A 17,194-nucleotide genomic window follows, 5' to 3' on the forward strand; every position below is an offset into this window, starting at 1 on the left:
TTGCGAAAGAGTGACCTCACGCACGGTGAACTTCCGGGAAATGAAAGAAAAAATCGAACTGGGAAAAAAAAAAATCACGAAATCTTTATTTCCCCGCTTTCTTTGCGGAGCAATGAATTTCCCTTATTTCCCGTCGCTGATCAAGTTGCCAAGGCAGGACAGTTTTCAGTGGAACTCGAAGCACAGCTAGCTGGAAGTACTTCTATGTTGTCAAAATCAAAAGTGCATCAAAAAGCTGGTTGGTAGGGCTTTCCACAAGTTGCTCGAGATTTCCCAAAACGTTGCCCGTAATTTCTCAAAAAGTTGCTCAAAAGTTGCTCCAAAAATCCAAAAAAGTTGCTTCTGATAATAAGTTGCTCGAAAGTTGCTCCAAAAAATCCAAAACGCTGCTTATCATCAAGAGAATTTCTATAAATATATGCTAATTTCTCTTTCTCGATGACGTCATGTTTGCTGACGAAAAAACCAAATTGATTGCAAGGCTGGTACAACGGCAGGAGGGCAAGATTTATTGGCCAATATTTCAACTAGCAGAGCTAGTCTTCTTCAGGGTCAGTACTATAAATCTTGCCCTCCTGCCGTTGTACCAGCCTTGCAATCAATTTGGTTTTATAAGCACTTAGAGTGACGTCTGGTACGAGCATTTCTTGAACAAGAGATCCGGCAGCAGAGAAGCCAAGCAGTTTTTTCTTCGTTGCGTGGTCCCCTGCATCCAAACTGTTTTTGTATTTGCTGACGAGTTTTGTAATGTTTTAATGCAGAATGAGCCGAAAGTTGAAACGTTTGTTCCTCTTCTGCAAACTTTGTAGATCTTCGGAAACGTTCGTATGGCCTTTGAACAACACTCGGGTAATCTTCGGAGATCTTCGGTCTGGAAATTGATCAAAATGTAACAAGTTGCTCGAGAGAAGAAACGTTGCTCGAAGGGGAAAAAGTTGCTCGAAATATGAAAAGTTGCCAAAAAGTTGCCGAGCAACTTGTAGAAAGCCCTACTGGTTGGTTGAAGTTTGAAATACGTAATACAATTTCAAAATATATTAAAAATCTGCAATATCACAGCGACAAACCAATAAGTGGTGCCGGATCTCTTGAAGACCTGGACATGGGCTCCTCCGCTCCTGTCATAGGCTCTTACCGAAAGTGCTAGCACTTTTAGGGGTATCAAATGGTCTTTGCGAGCATTTGCGAGCATGCGAGCACAGCGTTTTTCTTTGCGAGCACGAGCATTGACAACAATTAGCCTTGCGAGCAACGAGCACTTTTCAAAAACCTACCTACACTAAAAACCGAGCATGCGAGCACTTGTAAAAATGTGCGAGCACGAGCAAACGAGCACCCACTAAAATTTTGCGAGCATTGCGAGCACTGTGACATTTTGAGGGACCATTCTTGACTCCTATAAGACGTAAGGTAGACTACGAGCAGTCCCTATTTTTTCGTAGAGTCCGTCCAGCTTGAAGCGAGATTTTTTTTCGAAGAGTTCGTCGAGTTTAGAGCGAAAAAAAAAACGCGCGGGGGGAGGAGGCGGGGCGAGGCGAGAAGCGAAAAAAATAGGTTTATTTTCGCTTCAAGCTCGACGAACTCTTCGAAAAAAAATTCGCTTCAAGCTCGACAGACTCTGCGAAAAAAATAGGGACTGCTCGTAGTCTAGACGTAAGTACTTTTTTTAGTAATAAGTGCAATAATAATTTCTAGTTGAAGAGTAGACAATCAATTGATTATTTCAGTTATATATTGTCAGTAAATCGTGTGAAATGGAGAAAATTACAATTAAACTACAAAGTAAAAGTAGAAGCAATCAGTCTGGCAACTATATTTCGAATCTTAAGTAATTTATTGATCCAGATCCGGCACCACTCATGGGTTAGTCATATGGTCTTGAAGATTTTGATTACATTCGTTAAACAAATAGAATAGTACTGTAGGTTGTAAAGCGATAACTATTTACTTTTAAAGAGTTTACAGGAATATGCCACTTGTAAAGGAACATTTGTAATTGCTGGAAATTTATTTTGCTGCATCCTTTTAGCACTTAGTAACTGTGATCAAGGAATCAAAGCTCGCGTCCTTCTTTGTACGCGTTACGTGCCTACCTAGTTTTGACCGTTTCATGATGCATCTCCCGTGAGTCTTTGCAGCTTCCGCCTTATGGAAGGATCGGGACTAGATGAGACGCGGTGAGTACTTATGTGCATTATTGTCACTTTCCATCAAACTTTCTTATGAATTAACTACATGTACAAAGATTTCAAACTTTCTTGTGTGCCACAAAGTTTTTAGTCGGTTTTAAGCGGCTCTGTTAGAGCGAACATGTATCGATCTCTTTTAATAGACAAACTACTTTCAATTTAGAAGACTTCAGTTAAACATCGCTGAAAGCCAAACAAAGTATTATAACTGTAGCTATTCATTAATCTCTGCTAATTATGCAGGTGATAACTCGACTCAAGCTTCAAGAACTTGCACACAGGAAAAGAAGATCTCTAGATCCAGAAGAGTCAAAACGTAATCTGTTGATGAAAGACTAGAATATTCACAAACACTGTTACGCTCCAAAGAATTAGGTAATCAGCAGACATGAAAGTCTGTAAAAGTATTATTAGACATGCATATGTATCTTAAATGCTCACGCTTCGCAAACGTGAAAACGTTTTATTATCATTTAGTGAAAAAACTTCTGTTTCAAGCTGTTTCAATTATGTTATTGCTAAATATAAAAACATCCATTTTGCATAAACATATTTCAGACGTACATGTACGAGTAATTATAACTTGCGCATGTATTATCGAAGCGGCAACAAAAGGTCACGCTATTTGATTCAAAGTGCACTAGAAGTCCGCCTTACGGCCGTCTCCTTATCAAGGCCACTTTCCTTTGTCCCAAGCCGTACGCATTCATTTTACCCAGTAACGAGGATTGGATTAACGGAGTTCCACTGAAAATCTAGTAGATCAAGCCAGTCTTTTAAAACTCCTCTTTAAAATTGTAATGTTAGCTTGTTTTCTTGTTGATAAATAGTCTACTAACTTGTAAGGACGGGGACAAAGATTGCCAAAAAACATGGAATTTGTGAAATCTCGACTTCTTTGAATTCCGTTTTGATAACAGCTACAGCTCCTTGACCTTAATTAGTTTCTTTAAACAATTACTGAGAAAAACCTTCGAAAAACCTAAAATGAATTTCCTGCTTAAATTTTAGAATTAAACTTGCATCAAGCTGCTGATTAGCCGTAACATGGCGTCCTCCACAGATGCAGAAGAAACTTTGCTTTCAACCACTCCCAAAGCAAGTTTTCAGCGGTTAACACGACTTCTGATGTGTGGAGGACTGAGGCTTTTAAGAGAGACATTTGATTCCATTATCTCACCAGCTAATCTTCCCTCAAAGCTGAGTGATCCAGCAACAGAGGCAGCTTTGAAAAAGGCAAGAACAACCAAACCAGAGTGGGACAAGCTGTACCCATCCACAGGGGGGTACGGCAAGTCCACTGAATTTGACATCACATTAATCTTCAGGTTATTAAGGACAATATGTAACCTCACCCCTCCTCCCGGTCCCAGGGGATGGGACGATTTACCAAACAGCTCAGACCACAGTCGTGAGGCAGATTTAGTGCGAATCAAATATTATCGCAATGAGGTTTATGGCCACAAAAAGACCATGGAAATATCTGACACCGAGTTTGTTCCTCTTTGGAAAGAAATCAGTGAGACCCTGATAAGAATCGCCGGAACCATAAGTCCTGCAAAGAAAAACGAGTGGAAGAAGGCCATTAAAAAATATTTACACGATCCTTTGACGCCAGCAGAAGAGCGGTATGCTAAAGATCTAGACTCTTGGTACAAGAAAGACTATGAATTAAAAGAAGCGGTGGAGCGACAGATTGAGGGCCAGGAAAAACTTCAAGAAGAAGTCCAAGCCCTGGGAAAAGACGTGAAGCAATTGACACAAACCGTAGCCGTAGGTTAGTTTCGAACGTTTTCTTTTATAAATAATCAAGAATAATTCCTGAACGAACGCTTACCACAAAATCCCTGGTCGACATGATACAAATATGTTTTCTTCTTGTTACAACTATCAATTTAACACTGGAAACTCTTTTAATCCTTTCTAGTAACAAACCCTGTATGATACGTTAAGTTTTCTGAATTTCGCTTACGTCAAGAAAATTGTTTCGTTATTCTCATACAGAGCTGCATATCCACATCCATATTGACAGGATTTCACAAGGTGATGTTTCAATCAGCTTCAGCCATTCACCGAGGGTGGTCGAGTCAGACATGACGTGCACCGTGCCTATATCGCCAGAGCAGCCACAAGAAGTAGGGACAGAGGGTGAGCATCACCAGAATCCTCCTACAGAGAGTGAAGTCTGGAATGTTATAAAGAAATACGTCGACAGAGTTTTTGAATACTTACGAAGGCTTTACGTCATCGTTCGAAGATTTGCATCGGGAAGTTTATTAATTACAGTTGAATGTAGCTCATTGCAGATCCTTGAAGCACTGTGGGAAGATTACCGTAGTGGCCATCTTGGTGAGATGGTTCAAAAACTGTTGATAACACCACAAGTTTTGGAGAAGCTTGGCCTTACTGACGTGAAGCTGAAAACTTTCATTTCTGAGGAGGAGTATATGAAAGGCAAACAGATCTTTATGGAAAATCTTTCAGGTGAGTATATAATCCAATTATAAGGTTTTGCCCGTACTTTTTAGCCAGTCGTCGGTGGTGGAATTATTCCTCCACATTAGTTGTCACATTAATTTTCCAGGCTTTTTTATAAGAAAAATAAATTTTAATGGGAAATGGTTTTAGTTGAAATTTTCTGAGATTATAAAGCTATGGCCTCGGGTCGCATCTATCAAGGAAAAATGCTGTTTCGCTTTAAAGAGGCCATAAAACGAAACGGGCATTGAATATGCCAAAAGATTACTTGTGAGTAAAGTGCTAATTTAGGCTAAAAACGAGATAGTTATTTTAGTATTAGTTCTAAGTGACTAAGTGAATAATCTATAAGAGGATGATTTTCTGAAGTCAAACATTTGTCGTCCATAGCCTCTTCCTGTTTATCATTTACAGACAGAAGCGGAAGCCAAGTTGAAGCACAAAATACGTTTTCAGAATCGGTTCCTGGAGAACATACCACGCCGAAAGAAAAGGATATTGTTGATGTCTCCGCAAAGAAGCCAGATCCAAGTGCTCAAGTGCATGACTCAGACAGCGGTCAAGGTAACAAAACATTACTTTCAAATGATGCCTTTAATGTTCGAGTATGAGAGAAAGTACCTGCAGTAGTCGATTCAGTGGATTGCATCTTGGTACAGCCACGATCATGGCCATCAGCTGGATAAGTAGCTATAAATAGGGGTATCAAATGGTCTTTGCGAGCATTTGCGAGCATGCGAGCACAGCGTTTTTCTTTGCGAGCACGAGCATTGACAACAATTAGCCTTGCGAGCAACGAGCACTTTTCAAAAACCTACCTACAATAAAAACCGAGCATGCGAGCACTTGTAAAAATGTGCGAGCACGAGCAAACGAGCACCCACTAAAATTTTGCGAGCATTGCGAGCACTGCGACATTTTGAGGGACCATTCTTGACTCCTACTTTTTTTGGCATTATTTGGCTTCGCGAGCATTTTTTTTTTACATTTTATCCCAAAAAGCACTGCTAGCTTAATTTTGGATTTTCGACTGACTATTTGTCGTATTTTGTGTTAAAAAGCACAATCTGACTTTATTTATGGCGTCCAAAGATGCATTAGCCCTCATTTTATTCAAAGGAGCCGTGGAGGCCTGGGGAATAGGTTTGATACGTCAGTGGTTGCTTTCTAGAAACCCAGTCCATCACACTCGTTCCAAGATGACGTCACCCACGTTGTCATCGAGGAACAATGGAAGTCAGCCAGCCAAGGCAGAGATAGCTCGAGAGCATACTCTGACATCAAACATTGATCGTTACATTTTATTGTTAAAAAATGTAACTGAAAATCTGAAAAAATGTAATATTCTATGTTTAAAAAAATCGGAAAAAAGTGAGCATTTTTATGTTACCCACGAGCACTTTTTAAAAAAATTAGCATTATTTAAGCACTTTTTTTGGCAAAAAACGAGCACTTCTTTTAGCATTTAATGCTTTTTTTACGAGCACTTTCGGTAAGAGCAGTAGCTCCTGACCTGGATCAGTAACTTAGTTAATAAAATTCCTCCTTGATTTGAACCACAAACAATTCTGTATAGACAAATGACAGGACTTTGTATTGGCTCATTCTGCTCATCGGTGGTGATTTTCAAATATTATTTTTGCAATCAAATTTATGTCTCTTTTAGAAATGGTCACAACATCAAGTGGGACCATTTCCAGATCTTAGCCATCTTAGCCAGTGGACGATCTGACTTACATTGCAAAATAAAAGAAACATTGTTAATACGGGACTTAAAACCCACCCTCGACAATGTTGGCAGTGAAAAGCTGTGTTTTTATTACTCTGACCTATTGTTATTGTTGTTGTTAATAATTGTTCAGCTCGCTACCAGTACCTCTGACACTTCTGAAGATCTGTGCTGTAGCATACGAAACGTCAAGTAAATTCTAGTGTTTTTTTTTTAAACCATGCGTATAGTACTAAATGATACATAAGGAATCATAAACGCATCCTTCGTTATAGCAATTAGTCGCGGCAAGTAAATTTTATTTTGCAGCAAATAAGATGGAGAACTAGTTTTCAAACAGAATTGTTTTTAACTCAGCCTTAATTTTCTTCCTTGGTTTTCAATCTTTTTAACAATGGCACTTAAACACCGTGGTAACGGAAAGATCTGGGAAAAATGTCGCAGTTTCGAAATCAAACAAAGGCCGCCATAGTTAGTGTTAATTAGGGCCTCTTCATATGATCCCGGTTGACCGGGCTGGCCCAGTTACCGAGATCTTGGCTCACTCCTATTTTCTTGTAAAATTTTGGATGTGTTCATATGAGAAGGTGGGCCAGCCCGGTTACCGATATCTCGGTTTCTGCAACCGAGATCTCGACAACCGGGAAGAATATTCATAGGCGTACGGGCCGGGGGGGCTGGGGGGGCTGCAGCCCCCCCAAATTTTGGGCAACTCAGATTTTTTGGGCAGCAAGAGAAATTTGGGCAAAGGCAATTTTTAAAGTAGTTTTCTTTATTTTCTATTTTAACCTGAAGTCGGCGTGGTTATTATTTTCTTGACAATTATTCTTCGAAAAAATTACAGACAACTTTTTTGCGATTAGATTTCTGCAAAGAAACTAGAATGTTCATGAAATGCCCACGGGAACGATTTTTCTGACACATGGCCCCAGACTAAATGTGAGACCAGATTCACTAACAAGATTTACCCAAGATTCCTTATTTCGAGAGGCGCTGATATCTTCGTAACTGTAGGACGTAAATTTCCGGCGGCCACCATTTCAAGTAGAGACGTCAGTGAGAATCGATACATCCAGAAAGAACGTGGAATCTAGTGAGATGTTAAATTTAAAGAACCAGTGAATGGACAGTTTGATGAATGCACCAAAGAAGCGTTGCTTGTACGTGGAACTGAGCCAGCAGTTATTGTGAACTTCCTTTTCTAAACGTTATAACAAATAAATTCATATTTCCTTTAATAATGGATACAATGATGGTCACTCAATTTGGGAAATTTATGTCACGGTAAAACACGACCCTGATAAAGAAAGCTTCTCCCGCGTTGCTAAATTTTACAAAATCGACGGCGAGATTCTGAAAGCCGAGCAGAAAATGTACGCGAGTTTTCGTCGTTTGCGCGGATTAGGCTACATGACTGTTTCAGAAATGCTGAAGACAATGCACGAGAATGTTCTATTTGATATGTCTCCATAGTTTTCTTATGTGGTACATATCCTCGCAGTGCATGATACTTGCTACATCGTGTTCTGCAGAAAGATCATTGTGTGCATTGCGCAGATTGAAAACTTACTTCAACAGCACCATGGGGCAACGTGTCAGTAACATCGCACTTATTAACATTGAAAGGGCATACGGTATGCCAAATCTGTAGTCAACAATGAAAAGATCGCATTATTGAAATCTTCGGCCGTCGAAATAGCAGATAGCTATTTCTTTTAAGGTGATTTATGAGCCCATATGATAAATTCATATGCAAGAACTGCACGAGAATATTTTCCCTTCATATGTAGACCTATGGTAGCTTATATTACCTTATTGTTACTTATTTTCGCGGGCACTTAATTTCGCGAAAATGGAACAGGAATATTTCGCGAGTCTTAATTTTCGCGATTTGGCCAAAAATACGTAATTAGCATAAAAAATACAATAGAAATCGGTTAGAATTAATTTCCGCGGGTCTTTAATTTCTCGATTTTTTGAAAATCGCGAAAATCGCGAAAATGAAGTCCCGCGACAATAAGTAACAATAAGGTAGTGCATCGCAGGACCCTCGTTTCTTCTCGACTTTTTCGGAAAAATTTGGGCAACTTGCGATAATTTTTTGGGCAAATGGTTCACCGCCCCCCCTGGCAAAAAATTGCCCGTACGCCTATGAGAATATTTTCCCATATGAACGCTCCAGCCCGGTCGCCGGGACGCAACTTTTTTTGAGAAAATAGCTTCCCTTTCGTAATTGGGCGGTCCAAATGGTTTAATTTTGCCTTGTATCTATTTCCACTTCAGAAATATGCGAATTAGCTTTATTAATAAAGTTAAATGGGTCAATAAAGCTACGATAGTCGCGAAAGATGCAACTTTATGTGTCGCCATTTTGCCTTCGTTTCTTGAATTTTATCCCCGTCAACCGGGCTAAAATTTTCCATATGAACAGAGGTCAAAATCCGTCCTGGTAACTGAGACAGCTCGTAAACCGGGCTCATGTGAAGAGGCCCTTAGTTAAACTTATAAACATGAGCCGGGCTGGCCCGGTTAGCCGGGCTGGCTCGGTTTGCCGAGATGACTTTCAGCCCGGTTTTAGCATAAATGATCAGAGCACGAATAATCTTAATCGCCTTTTTCCGACAATTTGGTGGTTAATTTTTTGCAGTTATGCAGCTGGATGGGTTACGTTACCTCTACATCCTATTTAGAAGGAGTAGCATTGATTTTTTCGTCGGATATTGTGCTCGGAAGAGAAATTTAATGCTGGCCCGCTTAGCCGGGCTGGCCCGGTTAACGCGATTACATGGAAAATTTTCAGCCCGGCTAGCCGAGATCCCGGCATCGCGATACCGAGATTTCGGCTATCCGGGCTGGCCCGGTTGTCAAGTAATCGCAAAGTTGAGTTTTGTTGCGTTTAACAGACGTGCCGAGATCTCGGCAAACCGAGCCAGCCCGGCTCATGTAATCAGGCCCTAAGTTCAATCAAGCGTCTGGGGAGGTAAGACACTGAAGAAATAACGTTGTCATCTTTGGTAAAGGTAAGCTTAAACTCTGTCGACGTAAAGGATCTGGGAAAAATAATTTTCGACAACATGTTACCTAAAAAACATAACCATTTATCATTGTGGTTTAGTCGTCCGCTCAAGCTACAAAGACTTGATTAAAAGTATATCTTCTTTTTCACTTAATTTTCTCAGGACGAACCTCAGTCTCAGGCAATTATTTGTAGGCAAATGCCAAAACCATCAATGAAATTATTTTTGTATGCCAAAAACTAAACGAAAATGAGCTGTATTCAGTTTATGCACTAGTCAATTGAAACCCCCACCCCCCGACCCCCGGGACAGGGCGGGGAATTTAACATTTATGTAGTGTTAAACTTGGCCATTTCCCCCGGTCATCGGGGAAACATTCGTTGTTAAAACCCCCGTCACCATGGCCCCGGTATTTTTTGGTCGCTTCACAGTAAAAACACAAAACAGATTTTGTCCTTTTTTAGATATTTCCCAAGTAGATTTAATATTCTCAAGTAGATTATAAGTCATGCATAGTTTCTTACTGACATTTTTCAATCAACGTCCACTGTTCAGGAGGGAACTGCGATGTTGTCGCTCTTGCTGTGCTTGAAGAATTATACAAACTTGGACTGCTAGGCTTTTATATGACAATAGCTGTTGGGATTGCGACTCACATATAGGAACAGAAACAATATAAACGAGTATCATATGAACAACCAAACTTCATTTGTGTTTGTTTACAAATGTCAATAAATCTGATACAGTGACACTGCTTTGGAAGCTTTTTAAGTGGTCCTTCATTTAACGCTAATTTAATTCAAAGTGACCAATAAACAATCAAATTAACCAATATCCAAATAGTAACAATATCATAGCTACAAGAACATGCATGCACCATAGAGTTTTTGAAAGTATGTAGTGTCCATCTACTCCCTGGAAGGATTATATGGCTTTTTTGCTATTTTGCCATTAAGACTGACAAATAGTATCAATATTAGTAATATTAACTTAATTAATAAGGGGCCTCTCCTGTCGCACACACAAAAAATCATGCCAGGCTGGCAGGTGCACAACTTTGGCCATGTTGATAAGTGGGAAGCAGAATAAAAAATTGGAAATAACTTATGCAGAACCATTATGTTTCCTTTACAATAGGTTTTGAGCATATATATTTGGTATTATGGAAAAGTGGTGGCATAGAAGAGGTGGTCACAAATACAAATTTCATTAAACAGTCAAAGTTCTCATAAACAACCACCCAGAGGAGAACGTGGTCATAACTCAAGCTGATCACTTTATATAATACAAGAACTCTCAATATTATTACAGAATTGCATTTTACTGAGAATTTCAGTAAACAGGGCTTTGTCAGTGTGGTCACTGAAGGGGGCTGGTCGCATATGAAAATAGTTGTAAGAAGAAATTCAACTGTATTAGGAGAAATTCCCTTCGGTCCCTGAGAGTCATCTCAAGTATCTGATAGAAACAAAGCATTAAACAAAATTAATAGCCAAATGGAAATTTAACTTTCCCTGGGCCGGTGAAAAATGTAAGTTTAAGGAGCCCATCACATGAGCTGGGCTGTCCCAGTTTGCTAGATTTAATCAAAACAAAATATAAAACTGTGCAGGATTGCAGGAAATTTAATTTACTGGCATCTTCATACTATTTGCATATCATCAAATAACTTCAGAGCCTATTTTCTCATACCTTGCATTCAAAAGAAAAAAAAGCACTGAATTAATTTTATGCAGTTATTTATATCATCAGTATAAACCAGAAATAGCATCTACAATTATTGTAGATTATTTATTGCAAACAATGCATGCCTTTATGTAAAACAAGGAAGCAAATTTTGTCATGAGTATTAAAAACTCAGTCTAACTTGTAAACAAAAATATATCTAGTATTTTAACAGCCCATTTTTTACATGGCAAAAGTTTCCCAAACATTGAAACCAGACGTTGGGCAGACTGAATTATTAAACAATTAAATATCAAACAAAGAATGTACTAGGAGATACCCAGTCTATTGAAGACATACATCTGTTGATTTTTAAATATATAAAACAGGAACATGCACAAAAATAAAAACATACCTGCATCTATTATTTTGTAGGCTCTACTGCCTGCGATTTTGTTTCCTCGCTTGCATCTTCTTTCTTTCCGAGCAAGACAACTTTAATTTTTGCCCTATCTTCGAGCTCTGTTTCATCGGTTACATCAAGCCACTCACTCCACGACTCGTCGTACCGTTGCAAAACAACAGTTCCTTCCCCTTCAGGAATACTAAAATCCCCCCCGGACTACGTGAATTAACTCAGTCAAAGTTTCATCATTTACATCTTTTACCTTCCGCTCTTCTCTAAACTGAAAAAGAATCTGTAAATATTCAAAACATACATGTATCTCAGAATTGGAATTGCGAATGTGTAATTTGCATTATAAAATAGTTCGAAAATCTACGTAATTCAAATAAATTCTCGATTATAGAACATTAAATTCTCACAGAAGAACAATATATAGACAGGATGGCCCGTTTTAATTAAAGATTCAGAAGAATGAAGCGTGTAAATACTACCGAAATCACTAAACTGTTAGCACCCCGGAAAAAACGATCGATCGCATTTGAATTTTGGGCTTGCTCACGTGACCATTTGGAGCGGCTGGATTGGTCACGTGATATTTTCGCGGGTTTGTTTTTGCTTTCACTCCTGCTGCTCCGTAAAAACTAAAATCTTAAATTAAGTAGTTCTGAGGTAAGAGGTTTCTTTTATCTTAAATTAAGTTTTAAAATCATCTAAATGTAAGACAAAATCGTCTCAATGTAAGATGAGTATCCCTTAAATGAAGAGTTCTGAGGTAAGATACATTTTCGTCTTAAATTAAGATTTAAACCATCTTTGCATAAGATGTTTTTGTCTCTAATATTAAGGTGGATCCTTCTTAGCACACAAACGACGGTTATTTTTTAAATAAGATTTTTTCAAAAATATAACCGTCACTTGTATTCGCAAGCGCGTCGGGAAGCGCGTTCGGAGAATATACTTGAATTGAAGTTTACCTTATTTTACAGCCCAAGAGAGACGAGAACACAACAAATGCAAAACAAAAACGCTTAATTTTAATTCAGTCATTAAAAAACATACAAACAAGGATAAATGAAAAGAATTTACATGAGAATTAATAAGCTTAAAAGTCTTAGCTGTTATCGGCGAATCCAACGTTGTGTTACGGAGTCAATGAATTCATTGAATGCACCCCTTCTTCAGCTCAGTCAGCTTCAGTTCTTCATGCAGTCATCTAATTCAACTCCAGACATTTTCCTACTGTCTAAATTCATTCACAGTAATATTCTGCATGTGTTTTTTGCTACTCACAGTCCTCACAGTTTGCCATCTTTAGCGGATCATTTTCCATGAGTTTCGTTGCTAATGAAAAAAGGCCACCTCTCCCAGTTGTTAAAATACAATCAAAGAAACCTTTAGGGTATTCTTTTTCAAGTTTCGAGTCGAAGTCAACGCATTTTTAAGAAGTTTATATACGTGTAGCTCCATTCCACATTCGCAGCTTGTCGAAGGTTCGTGCCTGAATGAAACTGTTGAAACGCGCGTTGGCCTTTTCGCCAATCTCGTCCCCAGTGTCTTCTCGGTGGCGAAATCGTATCGTTGTTGATTGTAAGAAGCTGTACGTCTTAAATAAGGTGCTACCAACTTAAAAAGTTCCAAGCGTCTTAAAAAAACGTTTAAGTTTAAACATCGTCTTAAAATAATATTCTCTTTCTCAAATTAAGACAGAAGCGTCTCAGGTAAGAGGGACAAAATCTTCGGTAAGATGACTAGGTCTTGCTCTAAGACGTGTTCCCCATCTTGAAGCAAGACGTTTTTACCCCTTACGTTTTGGTAAGACTCTGTCAGTCTTAAATTAAGAGGAAGGGAATAGCTTCAATTTATTTTAAGATGGATTTGTCTTACTGCAAAAGAGCAAAATCTCATAATAAGATGGAACTCATCTTATCTTTGGAGGGCCTTTATCTTACTTAAGACGACTTAAATCTTAGTGTAAGATTTTAGTTTTTACGGAGTGAGTACGAAGTGAAGGGATATTATGGAACAGGTTTGCACAAGTGTGGAAAGTTTTTCGCCTCTTCGGCAGAAGACTTCAATTTTTACGGATTCATAAGTAGGAGTGGTATCACCAAAACATTTCAGGATATTTAAGCTGCGATCAAATTCGTCTTCGTTATCTTTGACGATGAGAACTGCTACCTAAACTTCATAGAAGACGGCATCATGGGCGAAGTGTTCAGACCACAAGAGACAAACTACAAATTCTCGAGGACTGTGGTATTAAACCGTTTTTCGTGTGTTAAAAGTTGCATGTTTGGGTTGATCGAATTTTCTTTCAGATTATTCACACAGATAATACGATACGTTATTTTTGCTCAGACAACGTAACTGTGATTTTCAGCCGTTTGCATTTGTTTGTGTTAGTTGCACGTTTGTGTTTACATAAATCGATAACTTCTGTTTTGACATTGAAAGATTTGAGACCACGATTTCAACCAAACTCGGGATTTGTGTTTACAGAAATAGAGATGTGTTGGGTGTCGGTAAAACGCCGACTCGGGGTCGGGGCCGGGGTCGGGGTCGGGGTCGGGGTCGGGGTCAATTTTTTTATTTATTTTTTTTTTTAATTCACTGATCGAGAAAAAAAAATACAAAGTTTATATTAGCGTGTGGGACATTTCGAGTCGAAAAAAGCATTTCCTTCACAAATTCGCCACAAATCTTGATCCTTATAAGTTCATAAGTATAAGAGAAGAATTTCAGTTAAGGTCTAACAGGTGTGAGGTGAAATTTAACTTTTACATACAGTTTAGCGGTAAGATGTCGTTGTCTAATTCTCTGTAATCGAATAATTTACACCCGCTTGCCTTTCAATGTTACGTACATAGCTATCTTTCTACGTCCATCTTTCCACACCATCTTCAGCATCTTTCGACGTGCTGATCCAATCAAAACCGATGGATACCCTTGTTGGTTTCACCCACAAGGTCAAAAGGTCATGCTGGTGATTGGCGGATTTCGATAGGTGTTGTTTGTTTCAACAAACCGCTAAACCAAACACTGAAAGCGGGTGTAATACTTCCTCGTCAGCAAAACCTCAGTTTTAGCCGTTCTTTGCTCATTTTGCATTTTGTTGATCAGTTGATCAACAGAACCACCTTGTGATTCATAAGAACTTAAAAAAATAGATTTTGTTTTGGGAGGATCTTTGGTTTTTTAGTCCCACTGAAACAAATTAGGTATAAACAGAGAATTCAAGGGAAACTCGCGTAGAAGTTGTCTTGCAAATATTCTAAATATGTTTACTTTAAAATTTAATTTTAAATTAAATTGTATATGTTTTTGAGAAATAAAAACTAAAGCTGCGTTTCATATCAAAAGAAGTATTTTCAAAGAAGTAGAGCGGTTTGTTTTGACAGAGAAACTCGCACGTCGGGCAGTTTGTTGTAATATGTTTTAGTCAGGAAAATTCCTTAACAATTGAAATATACAGCCAGCTTTATATTTGTGAACTGCCGGGGAAGATCGAATTTGAACAGCAAGCGAAGATTGTATGGTGTGTTTAGTAAGCGGAAGCGATAAAAGGCGGGCAGGCTACAACTCACCATTTGAGTCGAAAACGGTGTGCATTTACTAAGATCAATTTTATTTTCCGCATTTCGGTCACGCAAATAAGAGAATGTAGAAACTTCAAGATTGCGAGACATGTTAATGCGAGCTTCGCTTTCTAAAAAAAAAATAATTCTGCCTTCTCATAAATACTTTTTTGGATACGAAAGGCGGCTTTATTTTAACGATATAAACCTGAATTAATTTTCTCTTGCTACACAAACATTTGTACAATTTAATTTAAACCTGAAAAAGTTCATGCTATGTTAGCGAGGAGCTAGCGCCAGGAAAGAAGTCGTCAGCAAATTCTATCCGCCGAGATAGACAATTTCACCTGTCGCCTACTAGACCACAAATTTCTTCTTTTATACTTTTGAACTTATAAGGATCAAGATTTGTGGCGAATTTGTGAAGAAAGTGCTTTTTGACTCGAAATGTCCCACGCGCTAATATAAACTTTGTAATTTTTTTTTTCTCAATCAGTGAATTAAAAAAAAAAAAAAATTAATTGACCCCGACCCCGACCCCGACCCCGACCCCGGCCCCGACCCCGACCCCGAGTCGGCGTTTTACCGACACCCAGATGTGTTGAAAGCGAGTTACTAATTACAGAAATATGAGAACTGCAATTTTACAACCCACCAACTTTCAATATTTTTGTCTTTATTTGCAACATTACTGTACTTACTGAAATATTTGTTGTTTACCAATTAAAAGATGGTTTGCGTTAAATTATTATTTTCTCTTGATTATATATAATCTAATGTAATATGCTTCAGGTCTAACAGATTAATACCGCCGGTTTCTTGACTTAAATCGTTCACGGGTTATTTCGTGACTGAGGAACGCTAAGCGATTTACAATCAGCCTTTACCAAAACAACAACAGATGAATAAAACTGAGTTAAAATATACCTGATACTCAACATTGTGGAGAAAATTGGCTTCATCTCCAGTGTATAAATTGGACATTCGATACTGGTTAGCAATACAGTGTTGATCAAATGAGAAACAACAAAGCCTGTTCCATTCGCTCGATTAGTTGGCTGCTGCTTGTAAGTTATCGAAAGTCTACGTTTCATCAGCAGTTAAAGTAATCTAGTTCTGGGTCCTCCAGCCTTTTCGGTTGATCCCTAGCTGCAGTGAGGGAGATTTTTTCCGTTTGACAATAGGTCTTCCATATGTTTGAAACGATAACACCGCACCGCTCACTTTGTACTTTTATCCTGTTGCTCTAAAACTTCCTGGGTCGAACTCTTTTGAAACATCTCCGCCTCCGCTCAAAATGTAGCGACCTCAAATCCTTTCCAATTGATTTCCCACTGTGGAAAGTTCACCCGTGAGCCTTCCTTTGAAAGCAAAGTTGTTCTGCCCGCGAAAAGAAACAGAATGTCACGTGACCAATTCGGGCGCTCCAAATGGTCACGTGAGCAAGCCCAAAATTCAAATGCGATCGAGCGTTTTTTCCGGGATGCTAACAGTTTAGTGATTTCGGTAGTACCTTTCTCGCACCGTCCGCCATCTTTTTTCACATGGAGGAGAGTCGGAGAGACTAGGACCCAGTCCTCAACATGAAGCGACCGAGCTACCCAGACTTCCGGTGCAGCGTTAAATCCCCGCTAAAATGTCCCGCTTAAAAACGGCAGGTGTTAAATTCCCCGACTCCCGGTGATTTCACGCTGTTAAATACGCGTTAAATCACCGGTATGGCCGCGTTAATTCCCCGCCCTGCCCCGGGGGTCGGGGGGTGGGGGTTTCAATTGACTAGTGCATTAGTGGAAGTGGAGTGACATTTATAAAAAGGAATTGCGCGTGAAACAGGGTTTTGGCCTGCAAAGTAAATGGCTGTAAGAAAATCAGGAGCCGTGATTGCCCTGCCGGAGGTGTTGGGGAATTTTTTGGTCAGCTTTCAGTAGAAAATTTAGCGATCCAGTTCTCCCGGATCAAATAGCGTTAGGGATTATATTTTAAAAACGAAAAGCATATCGGCAAATGTTTAAAGAGGAGTCGTCAAAGAATGGTCGGCCGAAATGTTGTGATTCTACTATATAATATAAATTCTCGTACGTGTCATATTTGTTACCGCTGTTTGTATTTTATTTCTTGTCAAAACAACGCCAATA

General features: G+C 39.0%; 1 protein-coding gene across 3 annotated transcripts; it reads left to right on the top strand.

Moving 5' to 3' along the window:
• The first annotated feature begins 1,868 nt into the window (after positions 1-1,868).
• LOC144660480 (uncharacterized) lies at positions 1,869-9,565 on the top strand. Of its 3 annotated transcripts, none has more exons than XM_078521118.1 (6): positions 1,869-2,177; positions 2,433-2,564; positions 3,201-3,966; positions 4,194-4,673; positions 5,058-5,231; positions 9,300-9,565. In XM_078521118.1, the coding sequence occupies exons 3-6, from the start codon at positions 3,237-3,239 to the stop codon at positions 9,341-9,343; spliced, it is 1,428 nt and encodes a 475-aa protein (XP_078377244.1). In that variant the 5' UTR covers positions 1,869-2,177; positions 2,433-2,564; positions 3,201-3,236; the 3' UTR covers positions 9,344-9,565. The 3 variants fall into 3 exon arrangements, with proteins under 3 accessions (XP_078377244.1, XP_078377246.1, XP_078377245.1); XM_078521120.1 differs by having other exon boundaries at positions 1,870-2,177; positions 5,082-5,231; XM_078521119.1 differs by having other exon boundaries at positions 1,872-2,177; positions 3,201-3,962; positions 4,196-4,673.
• The last annotated feature ends 7,629 nt before the right edge of the window (positions 9,566-17,194 follow it).

Source organism: Oculina patagonica, chromosome 7 (genome assembly GCF_052425735.1).
Source record: "Oculina patagonica isolate OP01 chromosome 7, crgOcupat, whole genome shotgun sequence".
Lineage (NCBI taxonomy): Eukaryota > Metazoa > Cnidaria > Anthozoa > Scleractinia > Oculinidae > Oculina > Oculina patagonica.